The sequence below is a fragment of the Muscardinus avellanarius genome, assembly GCF_963383645.1.
Source record: "Muscardinus avellanarius genome assembly, chromosome: 13".
Taxonomy (NCBI): Eukaryota; Metazoa; Chordata; class Mammalia; order Rodentia; family Gliridae; genus Muscardinus; species Muscardinus avellanarius.
In genome coordinates this window covers 70,838,739-70,857,802 of record NC_137799.1, presented here as the reverse complement: position 1 = coordinate 70,857,802, position 19,064 = coordinate 70,838,739, and the positions used below count along the sequence as shown (strand labels likewise).

At 43.0% G+C, this 19,064-nt stretch overlaps 1 protein-coding gene across 4 annotated transcripts in view; it reads left to right on the top strand.

Annotated features, from left to right (window-relative positions):
• The window catches only part of SMARCA2 (SWI/SNF related BAF chromatin remodeling complex subunit ATPase 2), a gene marked incomplete at both ends in the record, with an annotated part of 188,879 nt that overhangs the window by 161,570 nt on the left and 8,245 nt on the right, over positions 1-19,064 (top strand). For 3 of the 4 annotated variants that reach the window (XM_080709567.1, XM_080709566.1, XM_080709569.1), the window contains 2 exons: positions 15,752-15,857; positions 16,303-16,404. In XM_080709567.1, coding sequence (XP_080565693.1) covers positions 15,752-15,857; positions 16,303-16,404 — 208 coding nt within the window. Of the gene's footprint in view, positions 1-5,622; positions 5,677-15,751; positions 15,858-16,302; positions 16,405-19,064 lie in introns of all 4 variants that reach the window. The other variant, XM_080709568.1, reaches the window with a different exon arrangement.

Genomic DNA, 19,064 nt, shown 5'->3' with positions numbered 1-19,064 from the left:
TAGGAATGAGGGTGTAGCTTGGAGGTAGAATACCCCTGGTTCCATCCCCAGTAACACACACACACACACACACACACACACACACACACACACACACACACACACACACACACACATTGTGACCCTAGCCGGGCTTGGCGGCTCATGCTTGTAATCCCAGCATTTGGGAGGCTGAGACAGGAGGATCCCAGTTCGCAGACAGCCTCAACTACTTAGTGAAGCCCTTTGCAACTCAGTGAGACGCTTTTTCCAAATAAAGAATAAAAAATAGGGCTGGAGGTGTGGCTCAGAAATAGAATGCACCTGGGTTCTATCCCCAGTACTAAACAAACAAACAAACAAACAAACAAACAAACAAAATAAGTTAAAATGCAACCCTGAAGAGCCGGTAACTGTGTGATTCATAAATGGATTGTTATTAGAGGTCTGCTTCTACTGGTTCCCTTCATTTTATTTTCCTAAATAGAAAATTTGGTATCAAGTAATACTGGAAGGATTTATTTTGACTCGTTTGAACATACTTTTTTCTGCTCATTTCAAAGGCTTTTAAAAATCATATTCTCAATTCATAGACTATTTAACCTATGCTGTCATTTCTTTGAAAAGAGATTCATTTTAATTTGCATTTGTACCTTTAAAACTGGCCCTGAGCCAGGCCTGGTGATGAATACCAGTAATTGCAGTATTTGAGAGACTGAGACAGAAGGATCACAGGTTCAAGGACAACCTCAACAATGTAGCAAGACTCTCAGTAACTTAGTGAGACCCTGTTTCAAAAAATAATAATAATAAAATAAAAGGTTAGAGGTGTAGCTCAGAGGTAGAATGCCCCAAGTTCTCTCCCTACTACCACAAAAAATAAAAATAAATTAAATTAAATTGCCCCTGGAAGGAGATATGGGATAAGACGGCGAAGACTAGGATTTAGTGGAACACTTTTCCAAATCTAGAATGTGTGTGTGTGTGTGTGTGTGTGTGTGTGTGAGTGTGAGAGAGAGAGACAGACAGACAGACAGACAGACAGACAGACAGAGATTTAGAGGCATTCTTAAAGTTGGAAAGGATTTTGTCTCTGCCTGTTCCAACTTCCCACAGCCTAGGGGTTTCCCCTGTACCACCTCTGATAGGCAGGCACTTACCCAGCCTCCATGTGCATCTCCAGTGTTAGCTTGCTGTTTTAGGAGGAAGTTTGTGACACTGAAAGACAGCTCTGAACATAATAGTTAACTCCCCACATTCAAATAGGTCCAGCCCTCTGACTTCTTGCTATTAGTTTTACTGGGGTCTTTAGAGAATAAACCCAGGCCTGTTTCAAGAAATTCCTTTTAAATCATTTACAGGCAGGTATATCCAGCTGAGGACCTCCTCCTTGAGGTTGAAACACCGCACTCGGCTCTCTGAGTGATACTCGGGCTTTAGCCTACCAACCCATCTCCCTTGGCCCATTCTAGTGTTTTTAGTGTTCTATAACTCCAAAGGTTCTCTGGCAGCTAAGGGTGCTTACCTTGCTTATTCTGGACACCCGAATTCTTTTAATTTTATTTTATTATTTTATTTATTTATTTATTTATTTATTTATGTATTTTGCGGTCCTGGGGATGAAACCCAGGGGCACTCTACCTTTGAGCTATAGCCCCAGCCCTATTTTTTATTCTTTATTTTTGAAGCAGGGTCTCGCTGAGTTGCAAAGGGCCTCACTAAGTGCCTGAGGCTGCCTGTGAACCGTGATCCTCCCGTCTCAGCCTCCCGAATGCTGGGACTACCAAGTGTGCACCACCACGCCTGGTTTTGGACACCCGAATTCTAACACAGGAGCGTGTTTACTTTTTCTAGCAACCTTGGCACAGAACCGAGCATGTGACCTGGTGAGAAACCCAGACTCTAAAGCAAAACATAGAGGAGTCTTTTCTCATATGAAAGTCGCCAGGGTTAGCCTTGAGCTAAGCATTAATTTAGTTGAACCTTTACCATTTTCTTTTTTACACTTCTCACTGGGCAGTTCCATCTTACAGCCTCTTGTCTCATTATTCTCGCCAGTTGATATAACTTTGAACTTTTATTCCTTTGGAAAAATTAGCATTTGTTTATCAAATTTTTGTCTTCTGAAGAATTGGTATAAACCATTGTTGAGGAACTTCGAAAGGACAAAGGACATACCCCTAGAAATCACTGCAGGTTGACATGAATAAGATTATCCACGAATCCTTAAAATTGGTTATCTGTCAATGTACTCATAGGGTCGTGCTATCATGTCACCCATATTTATCTATCCTTTCTCAAGGTTATCAAGAAAAGCTAAAAAACAAAATACACCATGTTTGTAGCCTCTCCGCTCTATCAACCTAGAAACCCTGCTGGAAAAAGTGAAATGAGGTTAGCCTGCCACGGCTTTTTCTAAGAGACCTCCTACTGGTACTTAATGATGTTATTTATCTTTTCTAAATAGCCTCATGGCATCTGGATAATTTCTTCTAAGTTTTTACCAAGGGTCAACATCAAGCATAACAGTCTCAGGTTTCCTCTTTCCTTCTGAAATTGGGAAGTCTGTATATCTCCCCTCTTCAGATTCTACTTCTGTTCTCTGTGGTTCCCTACACATTATTAGCAGAAGAAATCAACAAACTTCTTTCAGAATATAATTAGTTTGCAGCTGGACACTTGAACTTGTTCGAAGGGCATTGATACTCTCTTTTTATCAACTCCCTATCAGGAACTTGTGTTCCCCATTTATTGTGCCATGGGTGAGCCTTGTTCTCATTCCTGAGGAAGTTGGGAGCGGGATAGGAGTTGAGTGTCCTCACCGTCTCCCTCTGTGGACTGTCTTGACTACTTGCAGGTGCATTCGATGAAGACCAGCCCTGCTGTCTGCACTGGTGCAGAATGGGGTCTGGGTTTGAGGGGCAGTACAGTGAAGTCATGGAAGAAGTAGATCACTGTGCTGGCACACAGTAGGGTGGCAGAGGTGAGAGCCACTTGGCTCCTGCCTCTCTCATACTTTAGGTTCTACTCTTTTCCAAACTGGACATGCCTTCTTCCAGCCTGTGATTTTGCTTTTTTTTTTTTTTGTAGTAAATGCGTTGAACCCAAGGGACAGTCTACCTCTAAACTATACCCCTAGCCCTTTGGTTTGAAACAGGATCTTGGTAGGTTGTTTAGTGAGACTTAGAGAGTCTCACTAAGTTGCTGAGGCTGGTCTTGAACCTTCAATCCTCCTGTTCAGCCTCCCAAGTACTAGGATTACAAGCATGTGCTACCATGCTAGATTCCAGCCTTTAATTTTAATAAGGCTGATGGCATCTCTAGGAATCCTGGTGGGCTTCAGCTTATTCTAAATTTAACTGTCTTTCCACTGGGGAAAATCATTTATTCCTCCTAGAAATATTTTCTACACTATTTCTAGCACTGTATTGCTGAATCCAGCCTAGGGTCAAAATTCCAGGCATGTGCCCCCACTAGTTCCTCATGCAGTAGAGGACAGGGCTCTTCTGATATTACTGAATTGGGTAGCTGGCCTGGGGGAAAAGGCAAGGTCATGGCAACCCCATTATATGAAGTTGCAATTACCTTTTCTGGTATTTATGGTTACTTTGGGGGTGGGGGTTAAGTCATCATAATGACATTTACTTGAGAAAACAAAGCCAGTGTGTCATTGCATTGTATCTATTTTAGGATTGGTATTCTATAAATCTAATAGTACTAATTTAATTCCTATATAAACTAGATAGCCATTTGTAGCATTTCCCTTATTGTGAATAAGGCTGTGCTGGTATTTTTGAAGGCCCACAGGTAATCAGTCCATTCTCCAGAATGTCTGGACTCTTTTTTAAAAAAAATATTACTTTGTTCCAAGGTTTTCTTTCCAAAGTCCTCCACTTGAAGTGCTTAGGTATTTCCTGTGTGGAAGACTTTCTCACATTGATTATCTCTTAAAGGTTTGATCTAATGAGCTGTTCATGCTGTCTTTCAGAAAACAGATTTATAATAACACATTTTTAAAACCAAATCTGTGCCATCGCTTAGCATTCTTTGTTATTGTTGTTTTTATTTGTACTTCTGTTTTTTCTAAGCCAGTCAGATCTCTGAGTTTCTATATGCTCCTTATCAGAATGATTTGAAATTATTCTGTTCGAATCTCCTTTGTTCAGAACCTGGCATCCGAATCATAACCTCTGTTAGTCTCAGGTCATAGAATCAGGCTTGTCTTTCTCCAAATTATTCATGGTATATTCTGTAATATATTTGTTGTTCCCAGGCTTCTCTTCCTTGGCCATTATCCATTCTGAGATGATATGGTCTCCTTTGGCTTCCATATTTTCTTGGCCAATACCGTCATCCACCTGAGGTCCCAAATGTGAAACAATGAAAGTTTTTCCAGTTCTGTGCCTTATTTCTGATGTGCGTGCAGACACAAAGTCCCCTGGATGCACTCACAAGTCTCTCCAGGGCATTCCGCCTGCCTCCCCTCGCCCTCGGCCTGGCCCAGGACAGCTGCAGTCTGTCTGCACATCCCGCCCCGGCTTCTTCCCCACTCTGCCTTCTTTCCATGTCACCCTGTTCCGTGAGAACTTTCTGTAGCTGCCCGTTGCCTGCCCGATGATGATATGACTTCTCAACATAGGAAGAGCTGCCTGTCACATTCCAAACCTAACAGCCTCCCCAGCTGTGCTTTCCAGCACGCCCCTCCCTGCTCTTCCTGTATACCCCAGCTAATCCTGTGTATTTGGGGTATAACATGCATTGTGCAGCCTCCGCTCCACAGTCCACACAGGTTGCTCTCTGTCTCGGGCTCTGTGGAGGAGAAGAGTAGACCATTTCTGCCACCGGATGCTATCTTAGCCTAGAGTAAGAGCTAGGTGGGACAGAGGGTAGTTCTAGGATCCGTGCATCCTGACAGGTGTTCCTCTGCCACCATACAGAGGGATACTTATGTCACAGTGCCAGAAATCCTCACCTAAATAGGCTTCCCAGAGGCCTGTAGAAGGGCCAAGACCCCAGGCAGTGGCCTGCTTTGATTTCTAGTTGAACATCACTCAACTAATCTATTAAAAAATAATAGAGTTCTAGGAGGCAGAGCTGACTGCTTCGTTATGTTCAGAAACTGAGTAGGTTGATGCCTGGAACCCCTAAGTGCTGGCTACTTGTAACAAAGCCACTTTTCCTAATAATAGCCGCAGCAACTCTCCAAGGTAAGTATCATCCCCATCTTAGAAACGGGGAACCAGACTCAGAGGGGCCGATGCCATCTTCCCAAGGTCACACACACCCTTAGCCAGTGGCTGTTCGTCCCCACTGCTTCTGGAACATTGCATGAGACATGTGGAGGGAAATGGGACCAGGAGACCAAGAAAAAGCAGAAACAGTCCCACCAGAAAGGTTAGGAAACCCACACCCCACGACTCTCTTCCCATTCTCCTTATTTTTGGAGGAATTGTTTTTCTTCAGATTGAAATTCTAAACACCACCAGGTGCAATTTTTCCAACCAGGCTCATAGGGGAGGAAACCGAGGCTTGGAAAGGGAAGTGAATTCCTCCAGGTTGCCCAGCCTGGGAGGAAGGAGCCGGGCTGGGAGGTGGAGAACCCCCAGGTCTTCTGACTCTAGTGTTCTTTCTACTCTACCGCAGGTGTAACGTGGAGAAGGTGCCCAGTAATTCTCAGTTGGAAATAGAAGGAAACAGGTCAGGATCTGTCTTGTATTCCCATGTCTCTAAATAACAGGTATCCTTCCGTACATGGAACAAAACAATTCATAGAGTCAGCCGGGGGAGCACATTTCTGTGGTCATCCCCGCTCAGCCCTACCTGGAGTAGGGAACAGGCACACATATTCTTAACCATCTGCCATGCTTCTGTTCATGCTGTACTTTGATTGGGCGCCTCCTGTGGTACTGCACACCTTACGAGGGTGGCAGGAACTATTTGAAAGTTGGCTCCTTGCGCTGCCCCCGGGAGATGGGCTTCGCTGCCTCCGCCTCCTCTCCAGAGCAGCTTCTGCCATGCGTTGCACAGAAACTTCCTGCAAAGGACCTGTGGTGATGGACCCGCAGGGTTAGGCGGGGCGAGGCCGCATGCGTCTTCGCACTCTTCTGCATCCTGGAGTTGATCAGGCTGGCGCATGCCTGTCGCTGGATGCCTCTTGTGCGTGCAGCAGCTTGGGTTTCAGGGTGCGACTTCCAGGCCTCCCTGCCATGTGGGGTCCTAGGCGTTCCAGGCCAGTCTCTAACCTCTGCATGCTCTAACTTCAGTCGGGTGGGAAGCAGAAATGTTTATCTCTTAGAGAGATACTGTGGGAAATATTTGAGGAAGTTGGTTGAGTGGGAGAAATGGATTTGTAGAGTATACCAGGGCTAGTTGTTATTAAGGTACGGAAGATAACATTTCTTTCTCTTTTCCCATCAGTCTGTACTTTTTGAAAATATTGGTGCAGTGTGTTACCATCCATAGTCCAATTTTGTCAGCTGCTCCAATAATGTCCTTTATGCCATCTTTTCCCTCCCCCTTTCCTTTTAATGCTGGATCTAATCTGAGGTCAGAAGGGAAAAGAACTGAGGCCTTGTTCTGTATTTCAGAATGAATACTGTACACCAGTTGTGGCATTCTTCTTTATAGTAGGAGTTATAAACTGCAGGTGATCTGTCTGTGTGGGGATGAAACTGATTGGTGAAATTGTCAATTTTTTATGTTTCTTACTGCTGTTCAGTAAACAACGATTACTCCCAGAAACTAGATTAAAACCTCATAAATATGGAAAACAGGGCTTGGTTCTTGCCATGAGGTGAAAGAAATTCAGTCCGGGCTTGAATTGGGATATTGAGATAACAGGCACTTGACATTGTCAGTTTGGGCAGTTTAAATAATGAACTGAATTGGGTGGACACCTCCACCCCGGCTTCCTCGAAAGGGGGCCCAGTGTCAGGTCTCTATGCCAGGATTCTAACTAGATGCCCATCCCTGGGAGCAGGGATGCGCCCGAGCTCCTGTTTCACTTGCCCCCTCTCCCTCTTTTCTGCTGAAATGGTCACGTGGCCATGACAAGTGGATTAATAACTTTAAAGGGTATTGCAAGCCCCAATGTCATGCCTAGACTTTCTGCGAGGAGATGATCTGACTGTGTAGTTAGAGCCTAGATAAATCCACTTTTCACTAAACCCACATCCAAGCCGTAATTTTCAGAGGCGTAGCAGGAGCTGGCGCTTGCTTCCTCGGGCTCCTGGAGGCCCGTCTCATCTTTTATGGTCACGCAGGCTCCCTTTCCCATAAGCCTGTGCTGATGATGTGATGACTTGACCCTTCCTCCAGGGCAGCATCTTAACAGCCCTTTCTTCCTTTGCTCAGAAGCCCTGAACATCCTCAGTGTAAGTATTGAAAATAAAGGGGCTAGGGATGAATAAAATGGGGTTTCTTAAAGCACAGTTGGATGTAGGTAATGTGGGCTGGGTGTAGCTCAGTGGTAGAGCACCTGCCTAGAATGTGTCAGGGCCTGGGTTCAATCTCACAATGGCACACACACACACACAAAAAAAAAAAGTAACACAAGGACCTAGTATGTATGTGCATATGTAGTGGTGAGGAGGAGAGGTTCAAGTCTGCCCGCAGATAGAATCGAGATTTCCCAAGTCCATGAGGCCCGAGGGGGTAGGGTGAGTGAGACAGGGGTGCTCAGCCCCATGGGAGCGAGCAGCCATGATATGGAAAAGCAGGAGACCAACAGGACCAGGGGCAGGGAGTGGGGAGCGGCAGGAGGCGCTGCTGGAGAGGCAGCCGCTGACCCGGGAGGCCTTGGACTCCTGCGGGCGTGAGGAGCGTTGGTGGCACCTGTAGGACTGGGCTTGTGGCCAGCCTCTATGCACCTGGATGGCCATCAAGAGCACCGTTTTGAGGAAATGGACAAGGGTATGCCCAGGTCCTAGGTGAGAAGGTACAGTGACCAGTGTGTGGTGTCTGCTACATCAGGGGAGGCCAGGCGTGTGGCAAAGGGAGATCCAAGAGCGCATCATAGGGCTGGGATGGCAGCACTCGCCTGTAATCCCAGTACTCGGGAGGCTGAGACAGGAGGGTCACAAGTTTGTGGCCAGCCCCAGCAACCTAGCAACATCCTGTTTCAAAAAATAAAAAGTTCTGAGGGGATAGCTTGGGGTTGAAGGCCTTTGGGTTCAATCCCTAGTACCAAGAAGAAAACAAAACAAAATCAGAGGGAGGGTCATAGGGATGCTGCCAAGTTTGTGCTCTGAACAAGTGCTCTGCTCGCATTGTAAAGGCAGCCGGAGGGAGGGAGGCGTCTGGCAGGGGGGTGTTGTAAGTGGAAGAGGATACATCCTCCAAATAAAGAGTGGCGGTGGGCAGGGAGACAAGGGACATCCCCAGAGGTATGAAGGGCCAGGCTTGGGGCAAACTGGCTGCCGTAGGACAGGGAGGACTTAGCTCTTGGCTTTTTGCCCTGAGCAACGAGTACCCGGCAATGCCTCAAACAGGAAAGCAGGTGAGCGCTGGGGCATGTGTATACGTGCACAACTTGCGTGTGCATATAGCCAGCCCCACATACCCCCACACAGGAAACCTGAATTCTCTCCCTCACTATTAACAGCTCTTGATGTTGTGATTATGTTAGTATTGACCGCCCCTTCAGAAACAGCCAACAAGGTATTTTAGACGAAATTTATTTTTAGCCTCTCTGGCACCAGACAGTCTGTGATCCTTTAAATGGGGGAGCAAAAACCAGGTGTGGTGGCACATGCCTGTAATCCCAGTTCTTGGAAGGCTGAGACAGAAAGATCACAGGTTCGAGGCCAGCCTCAGCAACTTAATGAGGCCCTTAGCAAATTAGTGAGACCCTGTTTCAAAATAAAGTTTATTTATTTATTTATTTATTTATTTATTTATTGTCTGCAAAATCTTTGTGCTTTTGAATTTGGCCACAATTAGCCAAAAGCCTTGAAGAATTTTGACCTCCAAGAAGTGGAGACAGAGCACAGGATCGAAGGACAGAACATTCCACAGAAGGGAAGGTCCTGACATTTTGGAAGGAAGGCATTCTTAGAGTGGAGAGCAGGTCTCCAAGATGAGGTGGCAAGGGCCCGTGATTGGCTAGCCAGCAGAGCAGCCATTTTGCCTGTGAACTTAGACAGGAACATCCAGGGGACAATGAGAATGCCACGCCTTTCCCGGCTAGTACAGAGTCAGGTGAGACAGAAAGACTAGAAACCAGACAGTCTTCATCAGTTCTTCATCAGTGCTTCTAAAAGCCAAGTCATAGGCTGTAAATGTACTAAAAAACAAAAAACAAAACAAAACAAAAACTCAAAATGTTTGTTTACAAAACCGGCTGTGGTGGTGCGTGCTTATAATCCCAGTACTTTGGAGTCTGAGACAGGAGGGTCGCAGGTTCATGGACAGCCTCAACTACTTAGTGAGGCCCTTCGCAACTTAGTGAGTCCCTGTTTCAAAATAAAGAATGAAAAATAGGGCTGAAGGTGTAGCTCAGAAGTAGAATGCCCCTGGGTTCAATCTCCAGTACCCTCCCCACACACACTACTTATTTATAAAAAACAAAACAAGCCGGGCGTGGTGGTGCACACTTGTAATCCCCACGCTTGGGAGGCAGAGACAGGAGGATCGCGCAGGTTTGAAGCCAGCCATGCTGGCTTAAGAGACCCTGTTTCCAAATATATATATATATATATATATATATATATATATATATATATATATAATGATATAATGTCTGGGAGTGTAGCCCAGAGGTAGAAGGGCTTCAGGAACCCCTGTACCACAAAAAACAAAACAAACAAACAAAAAAAAAAAATGAAACGTGTTGTGGTGTACTCCTATTTTCCTAGTACTTGAGAGGCTGAGACAGGAAGATCACAATTATAGGCTTCCTTTAGCAACTTAGTGAGACCCTATTTCATAATTTAAAAATAAAATAGTGCTGGAGATATATACCCTTGGGTTCAGTCCCTACTAATGAGAGGTGGATGGGGAGAAACATCTTGATCTCATGTCCTTTGGCAAGCACTGGTGACTAATAAACGCAGTAGGAGAATCCTGAAGGAAGAACTAAGAACTTTGTGCAATAGATGCCCATGTTTGCACTATCTTAGGTGAAATATTTATGTAGTTATTTGATTCTGTGCATTTATTGGGCTTTATTGGTAACGTTAAAAGGTGCCAGTGGGTAAAGCATGCTGTTCATGGTGATATAAATAAAAGTTTGTCATAGGTCTCTTAGATGTCATTTCTCTGGGAAAAATAAAATTAGATTTTTTTTTTTACTTACAGCATATTTTCAAAGAAAGCAACCTAATAAAAGTGTTGAAACCTATTTTATGGATAATACAGCTTTAAATTATATTTGATTATAAATCTTCATTTTGTTGAGTAAGAGTATATTCTTACTAATATTTGTTTATGCATTGGCACACCCCCTCTGGCCCTTCTTTTTAATGTCTGCTTAAAAACTTTGAAGTTGTACTGTACTTGCAATTTTATATCCTTGGTTGTTCTTTTGTTGTTGTTGTTGTTTGTATTTTAAAAGGTCATAGAACAAGCATTTTTCCCATTCTTTCAGAGCAGACAATTGTAGAATCCGCAGCATTCCATTTCTTATCCTTTTCTGATTGTTAAACATTTTGACTGCTTTGAATTATTTAATTTAAATAACCCATGACAGCCATCTTCATCCACACATCTTTTATCATTTCAGCCTATTCTAGACATGACAAAAAGTAAAGCATGCATCAGATGTGATGGCATCTAAGATGTTGGTGAAGTCTTGGTGCTTTCCTTGTGGAGGCGAGCAAGCTTTGTGTTGCATTTGCTGGTGCAAACCCATTTTTCTTGATGGCTGAGAAACATAATATATATTCTCAGTCTTTCTTCATTTTTACAGTGATTGTGTGTGTGTGTGTGTGTGTGTGTGTGTGTGTGTGTGTGTGTGTGTGTTTTGCTGGGGATGAAACCCATGGGCTTTTCTACCTCCAGGCTACACTCCTAGACCTATTTAAATTTTATTTGGAAACAGGGTCTTACTAAGTTGCTGAGAGCCTCACTAAGTACCTGAGGCTGGCTTCAAACCCACACGATCCTCCTGTCTCACCCTCTCAAGTACTAGGATTACAAGCGTGAGCCACATCACCCGGCTTCTTAGAGTAATTTTAAAAGCTACCATCCCAGTACTAAAAACAAACTATCCCCATCTTACTCTCTTCTGTGATTGCTTCTTAAATCTTTTGAGAGCCTGGGGGATCAGATTCTGAGTTCCAAGTGAGGAATTACCAATCAGTACTCAGCCGGGCATGGTGGCACACACCTGTAATTCCAGTACTTGGGAGGCTGAGACAGGAGGATTTCTGATTCAATCCTCAGCACTACAAAAATAAATAAGTAAATAAATAAACAATACTCAACAAGATTCAGATGGCATCTTAGTGATTACTGAATATTTGGCATACCTGTTTTGTGGCTGGCTCAGGTTTCTGGGGTTCTGTGAATATCAGGGGTACAAGTGTGGTCTTGAAGGAATTTTTCAGTAATTCCGCTTCATGGGACCCTGTAGAGCAGTAGCATTCTTTCACCTACTGCCCTGCAATGTTGACCCAGTTTTTAACATTTTCTTCCCAAAAGATTTCCTGTGTATGATTCCCTTAGGACCTTCTTTTTATTTTTTTTTTCTGTAAAATCCTTCCTACTTCAAGTGGGTCTTCTAAATTATGACATCATTTTCTTATGGAATCAAGATAGTCACATTTCTACCTTTAGTAGTATTTACAAAGCTTGGGTTACGATCTCTTTCTGTAGTATCTTCTTGGAATCGTTTTCAGCCAATCAGCTTGAACAGGTGAAAAAAATCATAAAAACAGGGGGGAAAAAAGATCTCCAAATCAGTCTTCTTGCTTTGGACTTATTAGAAAAATATTTTCAAAAGACATAATAGCCAGTTTACTAAAGGAATAGATTTTCTTTGCCAGTCTTTAGCCTGTATTATGCCTAAAGTGTAACCAGTGGTAAAGTTGATAATTATGTAAAGTGTATAATGTACACAGTCTCCATTTTACAGTCATAGTAGGATAGATATGAAAATATTGCCTTTTGGTTTGTGGAGGTAATGGAAAAAAATTGGTTTTCAGATGAAGCATAACAAACTAAATCTCAGTAGTATGGGCAGCTGAGCGGTGCATGCAGGGTTTACAAACCACCACGTACACGTGGTAGGTAGGGCTTTTTCATCTCACACATGGGACACTATGGCCACATCCCTGTGTCCATATAGCTCAGTAGAGAGCCAAGGTGCTTGCTTACCTGCACCTGTGAACTCTTAAGCCTGGTGTGGTCCTTCACATGTGTATTGTAGGTTATATACTTCTCCACCTGCCTTGCCTCTTAGTAAAGTACACTTCTTAGTCTCCGGCCATTGCATGCAATGGATCTGAAATCCAAACCATCTGTGAACTCGGAGCAAGGGGTCTCACTTTTGTCCTGGGAAGCAGTGCAACTTAAGATGGCAATTTATACTTGGGTTTTAATTGTGTAAAATAATATAATGGAAAATATGTTAGGGTAGGATAAGTGTTTCAACAAAACCAAATCACCTTCTACAAACCACTGTACAATTAGTCTATTGTTCTACATACGTTAAAAAAAAAAAAAACTTTCCAGCAACTAAAAAAAGTGTTTGAAGGTGTATTTAAAAAAAAAAAAAAAAAAAAAAAAAAACTTTTCCTTAAAACCAGGTGTGGTTTTCAAAAGAAAGACATAATAGCCAGTTTATTACCATGCGTGTTAATTACATGCTTGTAATTCTGGTACTTGGGAGGTTGAGACAGGAGGATCACAGGCTTATGGCCAGTCTCAGCTACTTAGTGAGGCCCTCTGCAACTTATTGAGACCTTGTTTCAAAATAAAGAATAAAAAATAGGGCTGTGGGTGTAGCTCAGAGGTAAAACGCCCCTGGACTCAATCCCTAGTCACACATACACACACACACACACACACACACACACACACACGCATGCATGCACGCCTGTGCTTAACATAAAGTTCAAAAAGGAAATTCCAAGAATTCAAGACTGTTGAGCTGCTTTGCTTTCTTTGTTTATTTAACCTGTAATGTTGGAAAAAAGACCAGATGCTGTTGCAATTCATTAGCAAGTGTTTCAGCTATCTCAGGGTATTCTATGGGTTATGTGAAAACTATGTGCTGCCCATCCATAGAAGGAAATTCACAGCAGTGAGGTACCAAGTGTGAGTAATATTTAGGAGAATATACATTTTTATGGAGAATGGCTCCTTGACCCTGGATGGGTTGTGAAATATTTGAAGGAAAATTGTAAAAAAAAAAAAAAAAAAAATACTTTCCCGCCGTAGAATGAGAGATGAGTTGGGGCTGGTGAGCTGGGATGGGCCCTAAATTGGAGGGGAGGGACATTGGTCATGGTGCGTGGGAGTACACAGAAGAGAGGCTGTAGGACCAGCAGAGTAGGTAGTCAGGAGGACAAACAGGGCAGTGGGACAAGTCCTAGAGGCTGCTGAGATGCTCCGATAATGATGGAAACAACAGTCAGAAGACAACCTCCTTAGATGGCGTCCAGGTTGTTCTTTTGCCCACGTCCCCTGCCCTTTGGATGGGTTACAGAGTAGGATAGGAGTATTAGGTCCAGAATAAATGTGTCAAATTCTCATTTTATAGTAACAGTGCCAAGTCGGAGAACATTCAGCTCTCCTCTTTATGAGCACGGATAACTCTGGACTTGTCTCCTTATAGGGTCTGGATTTCTGGGGCCTGACTGAAGACAGAGATAGCAGACCAAGATGGCTATTGCCATTTAGCCCCTCTTTGAGTTTTATTGCACTCTGGTCTATGCCGCTTATTTCCTATTTCACCAGCACCACACTTGAAATTAAGAGTGCGTTCATCACAGGTGTACAAAGCAAAGATGCTCTCCTAATCTGTCAATAGAAAAATGATACCATCTGTTGGCAATGTAGAAAATGACACTGAAAGATGCCACTAAGGGTCAGGTGTTAAATCCACAGTTACAAAGAGGTCTGCCTTCTGGTTGATGCCAGCTTATGGAGAATGCTAATTATAAGGAAGCTGGTCATAGAAGGAGGAAAATTAGTATCTGTCAATTTCTCTCATTGCTTTTCCTATATTTCCTTTCAAGAAGGTGAAATGTTTGAGTGCATAAATCTCAGAGAAAAGCACATCAGACATTGTGGCGCTGTTGGAGGTGATAGTAAATAAAATAGTTTTTGCCATGTATCCTGTGGAATAAATTATGGAAGTATAAATCTTTTCCTCAACCTGCTGGGAGGTGGGGATTAGGGTAGGTTGGGAAGGTAAGAGGACACCTTAGTTTTTGCCACAATCGTCTAAAAACTCAATTTACCAGTATTCTATAGCGTTAAACCTCTTGTGTTCATCTCTGATTTTAGTATTCATGAGGCCTTTAATGTATGCATTAAAAACAAAACAAAACTGTGACCCAGTATAGCAGAAAAACTCGCCCATCGCTTTGACAGAGGATTTTCGGTTAATTTATGCAGGCCCCTTTGCACTTCAGCTTTTCCCCCACTGGTTGCTAAGCAACCATTTGAGTTACTGCGCATGCCTTTTTTATGATAACTGCCATTATGATTATTTTTTAATTATACAACTGGGACCGTGGATTAAAACAGCACACTGTCACTCATGCTTCACCATCGCCTTCTCGCATTCCTGCACGCTCCCGGAACCACTTTCTGAAATGTACATGACAGTGATTTATGATTATTTTCTGATGTTGCTGGCTTCACAAAGGAACTGGAGATGGCATCCGAAGGGGGAGCGAGTGTTTTCTGAAAAATGACTATGCCATGTATCACAAGCTGTTATTGATCTGGATAGGCCAGATCAGCTATTAGGATCTTGAACCTAAATTATGTACCTTTGTTCTTTTAACCATGTCTGCTTCCAATATTAAGGGATGTGAAAAGCTTGCACTGCTTCTGCAGCAAAATTACAAAATGCTAAGCATTTGTTACCATGAAAACTGCTTATAAAAAAAAAAAAGGAAAAAACAAACTAATCATGAATCTGGGGAAGGGTTCAGAGCTGATCTCAGAAACATGAGGCATCTACATTTGCCAAGTACATTTCTTCTTTTTTGCCTAAATTGCTCCACACACAGATAAGTGCAATTTGGCGTGATAAAAGGTTTCCTGGGGCAAGTGCTAGAGGTACGCATGACTCCCAGTGGGTATAATATTCTAAAAGGAACAAGACCAAAAAGCTAGCCAATCACTAGGTACATACAAAAGCTTTTTATTTGACTTTCCATAGTATATTCTAACATATTATTTCAAGTTACTTTCTAAATATAAGATGAATTTGAAGACAAAGGAATAGGGAAATAATGTCTGTGCATGTTTCAACCAACTCTATTATTCATTTAAAAATAGAATTTTTGGTTGAATAGGTTATTTTAAATATCTCTACCTTACTGAAGAGAGAGATTCACTCTGAAAAAGTCGTCCACAGCACACTTCCCATATCATATGTGTGGCAGGAGTGGGGACCTAATTGTGTTTTAATGTGATCTGAAGTCAGCACAAAGGGCACTAATCTCCAGTACAGTTGTGGGATTTTCCTTGTCTTAGTGAGACCCACGTCTATAAACATGGGGTGTAATTTGCTTTGTTGATGTTTTCTGAAACGCAGCCTTCACTGAGGAGTGCCTGATGTGGTTTGTTTTTGTTTGTTTCACCCATCCTGCAGCTCAGGGCGGCAGCTCAGTGAAGTCTTTATTCAGTTACCTTCCAGGAAAGAGTTACCGGAATACTATGAACTAATTAGGAAGCCCGTGGATTTCAAAAAAATCAAGGTAGATATTTTGTTTACTCACTTTGTTTACTCTTCAAGTGCATAAAAGAAGACATCTGAATGCGTTGGAATGGTTCTAGTTGGGGCTCAGTAGTGAACACCACTGCCACCCACTGTGGGTGTGCCCCCCGAAGGGCGGGGGCATCCTGGTGCCTTTTCACATGTGTTATTCCTGGGGTTGAAAGCTCGTGTTATATTAGATTGTGTTTTATTGAAGGCCTTTCAGACTCTCCCCTTCTTACCCTGCTCTTGTTTCCATTACAAGAAGGCATGCTGGTGGGAGGGTGGTCTGGGTGAAATGGCGCCCCCTGGTTTGTGCAGCCCCACAACTCTGTCAGGGCCCCGTGCTGCGAGGACAAAGGGCCAAATCGGGCTGTCTTAACCAAGTAACAATTGCTACATTTTCCTCTTCCTCTTTCCTCTCTTTTACCCTCAATTTCCCTCAGGAAAGAATTCGTAATCATAAGTACCGGAGCCTGGGAGACCTGGAGAAAGATGTCATGCTTCTGTGTCACAACGCTCAGACCTTCAACTTGGAGGGATCCCAGGTGTGTCTCTAGCTGTCGGAGAACTTTCTAACCTTAAGCATGCCTGTGTTCTTTAAAGGGTGACATTTCTCTTTTACCCTGTGAATCATCGATACTACTCTAGCAGCAGGAAAATACGTGAGTTAATTGAGGCTTTGGCGTTTTCAAATTGCTTTTGCCAAAGCTGCACTGGCCTCACGCATTTCCCTTCAGAACTCATCTTCTAATTAGAGGAGGAATTCAAGTAAATCATTCAAGGTAATGCTGAAAGGCTGCAATACTGTTGGAGCTTTATAGAGACTGTATTTGATTATATTTACCTTCATTTTTCTGATTATAATCTTGTATCAGGAGTTGAAAATATAAAATGTAGGGGGATAAATTCCTCTAATTGCTTTAAAAAAAGTAAAAACCCTTATATCAGCCCAATTGTAACTCTCTTTATGTTCCCTTCTCTCCATAGTTAGCAAGTTTAAGTATTCAAACAGCACTGAATTTATTCAAGTAATGAGGGGGAGGACACTTCCATTTTAATTATACCTTAATTACTCTCACCTTTTGTAGAAACTCACTTTCCCATCTGTATTCGTGGCCTAATGTTCTCATACTCAAGCAAGAAGTAAGAATAATAAAAAAAAAAAAACAGGTTAATGTGTCTGCCAACCAAAGCAGTACAAATCACCATTAAATTTCTTAATCTCTTTCCTGGTCTTATTCTTCTTTCCTTCACATCAGTTCCATTCATTAAATTAAGGAACCAATCAGGCATGGCGGTAACACCTATAATCCCAATACTTGGGAGGCTGAGACAGAAGGATGGCAGGTTTAAGGCTGGCCTTAGCAACTTAGGGAGACTCTGTTTTAAAATAAAAATTAAGCTGGGCATGGTGGTACACGCTTGTAATCTCAGCATTTGGGAGGCTGAGACAGGAGGATTTCAGTTCCCGGACAGCCTCAGCTACTTAGTGAGGCCCTTTACAACTCAGTGAGACCCTGTTTCAAAATAAGGAATAAAAAAATATAGGGCTGGGATTGTAGCTAAGAGGTAGAATGCCTCTGGGTTCCATCCCTAGTACAGCAAAAAATTAAATAAATAAATAAATATTTTTTAAGGGGAGGCTTACAGTTCAATCCCCAGTTCAAAAAAAGAAAAAGAAAAAAAAAAAGAACCTGAGAATCCTTGAAACAGACTCTGTTTCCAGGTTAATAGTAGTTAATAGTAGTGTCCTCTTAACCAAAGCAAGAGGTCTTGAAAGGAAGCCTGTGTTTGAGACCCTCCAAAGAAAGTTACGATAAGAGAGAGAGAGAGAGAGAGAGAGAGTAGGTAAGTCAACAAAGAAGACTTTTGTGAATGATAACTTATTTTCCTCTCTGAATAGATTTCTGGATTCTTTGCGTGAGGATGACATTATTTATTAATTAGTCAATTAATTATGCTGCTGGGGATTGAACTCAGGGAATTCTACCTCTGAGGGACATCCTCAGCCCTTTTTATTTTGAAGCAGGGTCTTGCTAAGTTGCTGAGGGTCTAAGTTGCTGAGGCTGGCTTCAGACCTGCAATCCTCCTTTTCGTCCTCCCAACTGCTGCGATTACAGGCATGCACTACTGTGTACAGCTTGGCATTTTAATTAGGATCCTGTTACTTCTGAGTCTCGCAACTTTCCTATCTGTCTATGGTCTCACAAACGAAATGGGAGTGGCCAATGGCTCTTGGCTGCTTCCTTGTACAGTCTGTCTTGGGTGCTAGTTTGTCTTTCTCAACCACCTTGCTATCCTGCCCCCAGACTTCAGGGTTCCCCAGGAGCTAATCATAATGAACTTAATCCTGTGGAGTGACTGAACAGTCAACCCCTCGCCTCATTCTCTAGCTTCATCTCCTGCTACTCCTAAATAGCTGATGGTCCAGCCAGGTGGGTCCCATAAACATCTCCTTTCACACATGCACTTCTTTTAGCTTTTTTATTTTGAGAGCGCCATAGATTCGCACACAGCTGTAGGTTATACAGAGAGATCCTGTGAGCCTTTCCCATCTCCATGAGGTAGTGACCTCTTGCATAGCAGAGTTCGGCAGCATAGCCAGGGAACTGACACTGATGCAATCCAGGCTGCATCTCCTTTTATTCTTCACCACCACCTTGCTCATTTGCTCTCCTTTGTGCCTTGCACCTCACCCCGAGGCTCCATCAACTCTGATGTTTCTGGCTCTAGTGACCCCATCCACCCTGTTCCCTCTCTCTCGTCCTTCATTTTCTCATTGCCCGCTCATATTTTTGAGTGTGTGGATCATCTGTACAATAAAGGAATACCTGTCTCTTCTCGTATGTAATATATTTTTTTAATTGTGGTAAAAGCCAGGCATGGTGGCGCACGCTTGTAATCCCCGCGCTTGGGAGGCAGAGACAGGAGGATCGCGCAGGTTTGAAGCCAGCCGCGCTGACTTTAAGAGACCCTGTTTCCAAATAAAAATATGAAGAAGGGCTTCCAGGAACCCCAGTACCATAAAAAAAGTAAACTGTGGTAAAAGATAACATGAAATCTACCATCTTAGCTAGGTGGGGTGGCACACACCTGTAATACCAGCACCTGGGAGGCTGAGACAGGAGGATCGCAGGTTTGAAGACAGCCTCAGTATTAAGTTTTTCCACTTGGCTGTTCACCAGATCTCTGGCACTTTTTCATT